Raw genomic sequence first — 10,621 nt, forward strand, 5'->3', positions numbered from 1 at the left:
TCACTTGGGAGGCAAGCTTCAAACCTACTTCCTCCAGGAACAATATTCAATTTTTTTGGGGGGGGTCGGTTGTGGGGTTTGAACTCTGGCCCTGGGCGCTGTCCCTCAGCTCTTCAGCTCAAGGCTAGCACTCTACCACTTGAGCCACAGCCTTACTTCCAGCTTTTTCGCTTATATGGTGTTGAGGAATTTGAATCTAGGGCCTCATGCATGCAAGGCAAGCACTCTACCATTGAGCCACCTTCCCAGCCCAATATTCAAGTATTTTAAGACGAATAAAATAATGCCTTGCCAGGCAGTTGTTCTACTACTTGAGCCATGCTCCATGCCTTTTTCTTTTTTTTCCCCCCCAAATAAAAGTCTGATGTTTATGCCTGGCTTGGACCGAAGATCCTCCCACATAGGCTTCCTATACAGCACAGATGACAGCCTTACTACTTCTGAACTTTTTATCTGATCTGGTCTTGTCTGGTCTTAAACCTCGATCCTCATATATTTGCCACCTGAATAACTAGGATTTCTGGCCAGCTATGGCTTGAGAATATAGTTCAGTGGTAGCGTATGAGGCTGAGCTCAATCTATGGAATGAAAACAATAACGAAACACACACACACACACACACACACACACACACACACACACTCGTAAATATGGCTACTGCCAATTAAAACGAGTTTCCTATAATTTTACCAAACCTGGAGAACACCCTGCTCAGCATTGGTAGTATTTAACAAAATGTCAAATATATTCATGAATAGAGTGAAGGAGTTGGGAAATAATTTAAACAATCAGTGCTATTTGTAACAAAGCTCTTTTGATAGCAAGCTTTTGACATACACTCTGACTTCCATGTTACTACTCCACAAGAGGCAGGGACCTTTTGGCCAGTGAGTCATTGGTCCTGCTCAGGATGGGACCACAGGACAGGCAGGACTCCGTGTTGTTCAGGCTGCTGGGCCAAGGCTGCCACCAATTTACTTTTGCCACTTTCTAAAGGTAGAAGAGAATGGAGCCTTCAAGTTCTGCAGACCACTGTGGCCACAAGCTAATGGAGAACCCCCCATTCTCCTTGGTGCATGATACACCCCCATTGGCCTGGCCTGGAAGCATGCTGGCAGTGCTATGGCCGAGGCCCATGGTCACGAGGAAGCACCACGGGTCACCTGACTCAGACTCCCAGGCTGTACATGGAGATTCAGTGATTCTGGAGGAGTGGGCATGAGTACAGATGATACAACAGATCTGAGCATGGGTGCCACTCATGGTAGACATGGAGGTAGAAACCTAGAACGTAGCTCAGTGGAGAACGCAGAGTTCAGCCGTGAGACGCACGCCACCAGGACTCATGTGAAGGGGAGAATTCTGAGAACCCAAGGTGATTATTGTTTACCTGTTGAGTGTAGCGATCTATTTTGGATTGTGCCTCAGGAGATATTTCAATGTCCTTAGCTCCGTAGACAGCTTGGGCGATGGTTCTTATCTTTTCCACAATGGGAAGCTGTAAAAACATGAAGAAGGACAAACTTGTTAACTTTAAGCTGGTTGGAAAACTAAGGGAAAACATACATTTTGGATGTTGGCTAAAATTTTCCTACCTGAGTCCTTTCCTAGCAAATGCAGCACTTAATCACTCTCTCGTTTTTTAAATTTTTGTTTTCCTATTAGAAAGGTGATGTACAGAGGGGTTGCAGGTGTAAAAGGCAGGTAGCGAGTTCATTTTGGATTTTCTCCCTTTCCCTCATCAAAGTTTTTTTTCTATCACTCTTAGGCCACATCAGATATCAAGAAACAAAAATAAAGCCTCAGGTGTTCAGCCAACCAACAGACTGCTCATTTGCTTGACTATTTTAAAAAAGTACCCATTGCAGAATTTCAAAAAGATACATTTATACAATGCTTTTTAATGGTCTTACAACACGAGAATAGGAATTCCTAACTCAATAGTTGGTGCAAGTTTTAAAGTAGCATGGCGAAATGAGGGTTTTGTGTGTGTGTGTGTGTGTGTGTGTGTGTGTATGTGTGCGCGCGTGTGCATGTACACGTGTATGCATGCAGGATGAATTGTTATTTTAATACAAATGTTGTTGGAAAAGAAAATCTTGTCAAATGTTAAATGTTGTTGGAATTGAACACCTTATTGGAAAACTGGACAATGAAATCTATCCACATTAGCAAATTATGAGAAATCACATACCATGAAAAAACAATCTCAAGAGGGGAAATTTTTTTGGCAAATAAGTAAAAATGTGTGTGGAAATGGGATCCCTAATGTCAGATCCAACACTGAGATGCATGTGGCTGGTAATTAACTAACGTAGTCTTAGACAGATCTATAACAAGAAGTGAAAAAGTTCCTAGAATCTAACAGAAATGAGAACACAACCTACCAGAACCTTTGTGATATAGCAAACTTAGAGGAAAGTTTATAGCCATGAATGCCTACATATAAAACAAAATAAAACAACAACCCAAACCAAGAAACCTAGAGTGATCTCAGATAAATAAATAAGCTACCTATTTCAGTGGTTCTTAGCTCTTTGTGGTTCAATTTTGATAGCTTCCAATGCATCTAGCAACATATCCATTTCTTTTATTTCAGTTTATTCAAAGTATTCTTTCACTTGTGACAATCCCACCTTCATCTCTAATTTTATCTAGTTTTAAATTTAATTACAGAAAAATGCTGGAAGATATAGGTATGGTAATCATTTTCTGGATAGGACCCTAATTGCACAGGAAGTACTAAGAATGGACAAAAAGGGGGCTGGGAAGGTGGCTCAGTGGTCCAGTGCTTGCCTAGCATGTGCGAAGCCCTGGGTTCAATTCCTTAGCACCACATAAACAGAAAAAGCTGTAAGTGGCACTGTGGTTCTAGTGGTAGAGTGCTAGGCTTGAGCAAACAGCAGCTCAGGGACAGTGCCCAGGCCCTGAGTTTAAGCTCCAGGACTGGCAAAAACAAAACACAACAAAAAATCCAGAATGGACAAAAGGACTGCATCAGATTAAAGTTTGTGGCCTTCAAAACAATGACCAGAATCAAAAGACAACTCAAAGAATGGGAAAAAATGTCTGCCAGCTATTCAATGGACAAAGGAGTAATAATTTAAAATATACAGAGCTCAAACAAGTAAGCAGCAAATAGATAAACTATTAACTATGCAAATGAATTGAACTGTATTATGAAAAAGAAATACAAATGGCTTATATATAAAGAAATATTCGGGGCTGGGAAGGTGGCTCAGTGGTAGAGCGCTTGCCTTGCATGCATGAGGCCCTGGGTTCGATTCCTCAGCACCACATAAGCAAAAAGAAAAAGCCGGAAGTGGCGCTGTGGCTCAAGTGGTAGAGTGCTAGCATTGAGCTGAAGAGCTGAGGGACAGCACCCAGGCCCAGAGTTCAGGCCCCACGACCGGACCAAAAAAAAAAAAAAAAAAAAGAAATACTCAACATCCATAGTCGTAGAGGAAATGCAAATCAAAACTACACTAAGATTCCATCTTGCCCAGAATGGTAAACATCGAGAAAACAAAACAATATAAGTTGAGGGTAGATGGGAGAGGACAAACGGGGGGGGGGGGGACTGATAGAAGGGGTGGCCTTGATCAAGATGCATTGTACTCATAACCTGACTTATGGACCTGAAGCCTCTTTCTACAGCTACTTAATAAAATAAAAAAGAATGAAAACAAAACAATAAATACTGGCCAGAATGCAGAGTGAGAGAAGGAGAAGGGAGGAACTGTAAATGAGTATAAGCACTATGGAAACTGGTATGCAGCTTACTGAGAAACGTAAAAATTGATCTATCTTGTGATTGCACAATACCCCGATTGGGCACATATCCAAAGGAGAGTAAATCAATATACAAGAAAGACATCTGCATGCATATATTATATCCCTGTTCACAACAGACCAACACTGTGCAACAACTAAGTGCCCAGCAACTGCTGTAAGAATAGGACTCTATGGTACACATCTCCCTTGGAGAATTACCAGCAAGAAAGAGGAATAAATACCATAGTATCTGTACTGAAGTGGTTAGACCTGGAGACCATCATGTTGAATGAGATACACCAAGCTCAACAAATATCACATTTCTTACTCATTTGTGGAGTATAGACCTATGATGATGATGATGAGGAAGAGGAGGAGGAGGAGGAGGTGACATGAATGGAAAAGATGGGCTGTCTATGAGGTCAACAGGAGGGAGGGAGAAAGCAGGGGATTCTGAGAAGTGAAGATGGAAAGACACACACACACACCACCACCACCACCACCACCAAATACTGTTTGAAAAAGTGGAGAGAAGCAAGGGGGGGGGGGAGTGGACTCTGCTGGAAAGGCCAACTTGTTCAAAGTGCACGATGTGCACTTATAATAGAACTCTCAGGATGGACCCCGCCATGTTACAAATGTATGCCACTCCAAAAATAAAATAACAAGTAAATGATAAAAAATGGATTCACACCCATTAGGCCAACAAAACGAAAACGACGATGATATCCGGCACAGAGCAGACATGGAGACAGGACGCTTCTGTGTGCTCTTGGCCTCGGGTGGGATGAGGGTCGTCTCCCTCACGGTGTTAGCTTCCTAACGGGTCTCTCACGACTAAGTCTCATCACAACTGCAACGCTAACCTTCCTTGTACACACTGAGGCAACAATGGTCTCCAAATCTTCACCTGTCCATGGCCTGCTAAAGTGCAGACTGGCTCCATGAATCAGATTACTCTAGGAGCTTTCAGTAAGTGGAGTCCATTTTGTACCTGACGTGTCTCATCTGGTATCATGCTCACACACTGCAGCATGTGCCACAACTCGCTTCTTTAGGGCTGACTAGGATTCCACCATGCACGTACTGCATTTAACTTGCGCACCCACCGACAGGCCCTTGGGTTGTTTCCACCTTGTGGCTACTGTGAAGAATGCTGCTCTCATCTGATCTCTTTGAGATCCAACTCTTCACTCTCTGGAGCATAAGGAAATGTGTATCTTTGGCCCAATAACTAAACCACCTTCTTTCCTCCTGTTGATTGGAAAGCCTTCTGGGAATTCCCAGCAAGGGTCAGGATGACTTTGTGACCTATGTAATTGTTGCTAGAAGAAAACTGCAAAGATCACTCATGGCAGGGACCCAAGCAGAATGGAACTGTGGGACAACAGGAAGTGGCCAGGAGAGGAAGTGAATCCCCATGGGAGGGTCTTCACCCCCCCTTCCCCCTAATCCCACAACCACACATTTCTATCACGCTAGGTAGCTTTTGGCATTGGAACTTTCGATGCCTGGCCATGGCCTCACTAGCCTTGAGGAGAGGAAGGGGGGCTTCAGTGTGGACAGTGCTGTCTCCCGTGACCCTGAAAGGCTCTACTCCAAGTCTGTGTGCCAAAATGCTCTAGAGGTTTCCACGACGTCTCTTTTCCTCACAAGCGAATTGAACACCTCAGTTGACTTACACTGTGGGTTCAATGTGAGAGCCAGGACCTGCTAAGGCTTTTCCACGGTGTGTAATCTATTTATGTGACATCAGCAGACAAGGAACTTCCTGTTGTTTCTTTCCCTGCTTGGTTTGGGGAGAAGTGGACTCTTGCAAAAAGCCAAGCTCAGTCCAATGATCCTAATCTGAAGTACAGATTTTGCTTAAACTGTTCTGGGGCAAATGATGGCTTTTTTTTCTAAAACAAATAAAATGGCTAAGACAAATTATGAGTGTTTATGCATTCATCATGGCTGCTCTGTAAATATTGATGCGCATGCTTAATCTTTCATCTGGATACGCCTCGTGTCAAGCAGACAGGCTCACACACGGTAGGCCTCCCACAAACAAGTGCTGGATAAACAAACAACCAGCCAAGGCGAGGTTTGCACAAGGTTATGACGCCATGCACAGAGCTTCAGGGACAGGATGCACGGAGAACCACGGTGAAGCGGGAACAGTGTGTCACAACAGAGGGTGAGATCAAGGCTCTGCATTAACACGAAGAAGTGGGGAGACCATAAATTTGAAGGAGGGCCCAGAAACCAGAGGGAGCTGGCAAGACATCAAAAGGAGCTTGCATAATATCTTGAAGCGAGGGCAGAAGAGCCTGGAGCTGATGGCTTGCACCTGTAATCCTAGCAACTCAGGAGGCTGAGATCTGAGGATTGCAGTTGGAAGCCAGCCCAGGCAGGAAAATCCATGAGATTCTCATTTCCAATTAATCATAGAAAAAGCCAGAAGTGGCGCTGTGGCTCCAGTGGTAGAGTGCAACCCTTGATCAAAAGGAGCCCCAAGAACAGTGCCTAGAACCAGAGTTCCAGCCCCAGGACCAGCAAAAGAAAGAAAGAAAGAGCAGCAAAGATCTCAAGCAAAGGAACAACCATTGCCCACCAAGAGACAGGCATGAGCTCAGGTTCCAACAGTGGCAGACACGAAGTCAAGATCCTACTTGCATAAGGCATAATGATATAACATCCTAATAAACAAGTTTACAAAGCCGACAGATACCCTAGCATCTCAGATCACTTTTGAAAGAATACTGAGAAATCTTCACATTTGCCAAGGATATCACTCTAAATGTATACTCCATTAATTCCTTCCCCAAATTTAAAATCTATTTTCCAACGAAACATTCTTCCAGAATGCAGATTTTTTTTTTTTGGTTGGTTGTAGGGCTTGAACTCAGGGCCTGGGCACTGTCTCTGAGCTTTTGGGCTCAACACTAGTGCTTTACCATTTTGAACCATACTTCCAGTTCTTTGGTGGTTAACTGGAGATAAGAGTCTCATGGACTTTCCTACCTTGGCTGGCTTTGAACTGTTGTGATCCTCAGATCAGCCTCCTGAGTAACTAGGCTTACAGGTGTGAGCCACCAGTGCCTACCTCACTTTACTTTCTTCGTGGTTAATTGGAGATAAGAGTCTCGTGGATTTTTGTGCTTGGGCTGGCTTCGAACCGTGATCTTCACATCTCACTGTCCTGGTAGCTAGTATTACAAAGAATTGCTTTCCAGAGGAATAAATACTAACCTATAAATCCCTAAAGAGCCCTTCCTTCCTTCCTTCCTTCCTTCCTTCCTTCCTTCCTTCCATCCTTCCTCCTTCCCTCCCTCCCTCCTTCTCTCCCTTCCTTTTTGCATCACTAGAGTTTGAACATAGGCTTCCCAATCACTAGAGCTACACCCCCTTTTTTAGTTATTTTTTAAGCTTTCACTCATGGCTCGTCTGGGCCACAATCCATCTACCTACAGCATCTTTCTTTCTTTTTTTTTTTTGGTCAGTCCTGGGGCTTGAACTCTGGGCTTGGGCGCTGTCCCTGCATTCTTCAGCTCAAGGCCAGTGCTCTACCCCTCGAGCCACAGTACTACTTCCCTTACGGCATCTTTCGTGGCTAGGTCCACAGGCATGGATCACCATAACCAGCTTATTTCCTGAGATGTAAGTCTAACTTTTTGCTCAGACCGGCCTTGGACTGCAATATTTCCTCCTGAATAGTGGGGATTACAGGCACAAGTCACCATGCTTGATGTTTACTTAAACTTTAAAATTATTTATGGTCATAAAAAAATGAATCAGATAAAGAGATTATCAGATTACCAGAGTTCAAATATGAAGCTGCAGGGAAGAAAGATGACAAAGGTTCTATAAAGCAGTGAGGTCCTGCTCCTTTGGAGATAAGATAAAGCAAGCAGAACTGGCAACCCAGCGGTGAGAATGCTACATAACCCGTTCTATCCATGCTGACCCCCAATTACCAGTGACCCCAAGGTGCTAGACACATTACTCCTTCAGTCCCCCACAAAACGATGCATTGGTATGCATCAGGATATGCTGAATAAAAAAAAAATAGTATGCTTTTTTGCCTCTAAGGCCACAGAGATAAAGTCCTATGTGTGATATACGTGTGATCATGCTGTGATTACCAGTGTGATGTATTCAGCCACCCATGAAATATTTAAAGAGAAGGGATCAATAAATAAACTTGGAGGTGGAACAGAACTCTCCAGGCACACAGCAATTATTTCAGTTCATTGTTTGCATCTTAAATGACATATAAGTTTTAAATAATGCCCCATGTACTTGGCAAGTAGTCTTTCCTGTAATTCAAATACAAGTATGACTTGAATCTGTCCGTGGTGACTTGCTGGCCACAGGCGCAGCTGGCTACAGGGCCCTGTCACAAAGCACAGCGCTGCGACCTGAACATCTGGCCCTGAGCAGCAGGCTAACGCGAGAGACCTTGAGGCCTCTCACCTCCTCTGGCAACTGTTCCGTGTGCTGGAGATAAGGGGAGTTTGGGTAATGAACACCAGTCTCCTTGCTAGAACCAGCTGCATTTGTCTCCCATGAGCAGCAACAGCAATCGAATTCATATGGGCAATCTTTGATTACTCTTCCACAGAATGCAGCATGGTGTACCCACACTGGGATGCATCTTTTTTTCCCTTTCATTTTTCAGACATGGTCTTGCTACATCTCATGTTGGCCTTGAACTCTCAATCTTGCTGCCTCAGCCTCCTGAGTGTAGAGGATCAGGCCTGGCCTACTGATGCATATTCCTGGTGTATCTGCTCCTTCCTCTCCTGTCTTGGGCACATCCGTGTGTTACAATATTTGACAAAGGACATATTTCCCTGTGCTGGGAGCGCCATTTTTTCTCATGCAGAGTGGATGCCAACATATATATGCTCACTGAACACCAAAGATGACAAGACTCATCAGGAGCAGAGTGCGCTCCTTATGAGAAAGGAAAGAAAGCAATGTGATTGGCCAAAGCCATCTTCGAGATTTGGGGTGACTGAGTGTTCCTGTCCCCTTCCCCTCAAATTCTAAGGTAGTAGTCCTCTTTCTGTGAGAGGCGTGTTAGTTCGTTTGGTGCCTTTGCTGTTCACACCCGTGCTGACATCTGGATAGCGTTCTCCATGCCTTTGCTTTTAGGTTGAGGAAACGGGTCCTCTCCCTTCAGCCAGAATCCAGTGGTCACGCCTTATCTAAATCCCAGGGGTGGAGCCCGTGGATGGGACCAGGTGGCCGTCTACCTTTGGGTGTCACTCTGTGCCTGCCTCAGTTTGGAGTCTCTCACAATCTGAGAGGAAGTAATGCAGTTCTGGAAACTTCCATCGCAGCGGCATTGCATTCCTCAGCGAGGACAGAGCACATACAGGAGGCTGCAAGGGTGCTTGTGACACGTACACGGAAATAAACGTGTGGTCTCTGTCTCACGTGGTGGCTGTTACCATCCAGGGCACGGAGGCGGAACCACACAGGGGTGAGGCAGCTGCTTAGGAAGCCCGGCGGTTCTTCCAGAGCCTCCACGCCACTCCAGGCGAGCACCCTACCACTGAGCTGCACCCCAGCCCAAGAAATGGACTGAGCGTGACGGCGACAGGCCTGGGTAGCAGGAGGGGGCATGGGAATTCAGGGAGACCAATCGTTCTTCTAAGACGAGTCATGGCCCCATGGGCTTCATTTCCCCTCCTGTCCCTCAAACACACTTCACATGGCCCTGAGCATGAGGAGCAGAGCCTGGTGAGGAGGCATCATCAGGTTAGATCTGCCTCTGCCTGGCTGTTGGACCCTGGGCAGGTGATTCCATCTCTTTTGCTTCAAGGATCGCCTGTAGAATGGGAGATTGCCAGTTCCTGCCCAACAGGGCTATCAGGACTAAGGCAGTGGACACTGGCAAAGTGCCCACGTGGTTGGCCCGCCAGAAGCCCCGCCCTGGTGACAGCCTCAGTAGCAGCATGGGCTTGTTCTCCTGCTGACACGACTCCAGGCTTACTGAGCCCTGTTTTCACTTCTGTGAGCAGGGAAGAGGAGCGACGTCCCCATCTGCGACATCTGTCATGAACCACTAGAATGTGGGAGTGGAGAACAAGTGGGAGAAACAGCTGTGCGTGCGAGGGCTGGGCGCTCTGATGGGGCGCTGCCTCCTGAGGGCAAACCTCCTGGCTGGAACAGGGCACAGTAAGGCCTGAGAAGTTCGGCTTTGCTGCTTAGGCTCATCATCTAGATTGTGTGTTTTGTGTGTGTTTGATGCTAGGAATCTCAGTAATCTTCCTTTGGGGTATATGGACAAGTAATGGAATCCATATGGTCAAGAGAAACTTGCACGTGTATTGTGAACACACATGTTTATAGTGGCGTTAGTTAGCCACACAGCAGAAGCAACCGAAATGTCTCTTCATAAAATGAGACAATACATAAAGTGAAATATTACTCAAGCTTAGAGAAGCAAAAGGAGTTTGCTTACATGCTACCATATGCATAAGCATAGCACTCCCGTAATGAGCCGGTCACAAGAAAACAGTGTACGATCCCACTTTTAAGAAGTATCTGAAGTATCATAAAGTATAGAATTCATAGACAAAAGGAGAATTGCTGCTGATTGGGGGAGGGGAGGGAGACTTGAAGTTGTTAAATGGGAACAAAGTTTCAGTATTGCAAAATGGAAAGAGTTCTGGAGATTCTCTGCTTAATATCACCCAAACTGTGTAGTTTAAAAACAGCTACTGGGGCTGGGAATGAAGCTGGGCTCCAGCGGTTCATGCCTGTAATCCTAGCAACTCATGATGGTGAGATGTGAGGATCTTAGTTCGAAGCCGGCCTGGACAGGAAAATTGATGATTCTTTTTTTTTTTTT

General features: G+C 45.2%; 1 protein-coding gene across 1 annotated transcript in view; it reads right to left on the reverse strand.

Annotated features, from left to right (window-relative positions):
• The window catches only part of Mthfd1l (methylenetetrahydrofolate dehydrogenase (NADP+ dependent) 1-like), a 129,103-nt gene that overhangs the window by 38,556 nt on the left and 79,926 nt on the right, over positions 1–10,621 (reverse strand). The window contains exons 21-22 of the mRNA XM_013026931.1: positions 9,202–9,369; positions 1,391–1,498 (exon numbers count right to left, since the gene is read on the reverse strand). Coding sequence (XP_012882385.1) covers positions 1,391–1,498; positions 9,202–9,369 — 276 coding nt within the window. The remainder of the gene's footprint in view (positions 1–1,390; positions 1,499–9,201; positions 9,370–10,621) is intronic.

The sequence above is a fragment of the Dipodomys ordii genome, unplaced genomic scaffold (assembly GCF_000151885.1).
Source record: "Dipodomys ordii isolate 6190 unplaced genomic scaffold, Dord_2.0 Scaffold98, whole genome shotgun sequence".
Taxonomy (NCBI): Eukaryota; Metazoa; Chordata; class Mammalia; order Rodentia; family Heteromyidae; genus Dipodomys; species Dipodomys ordii.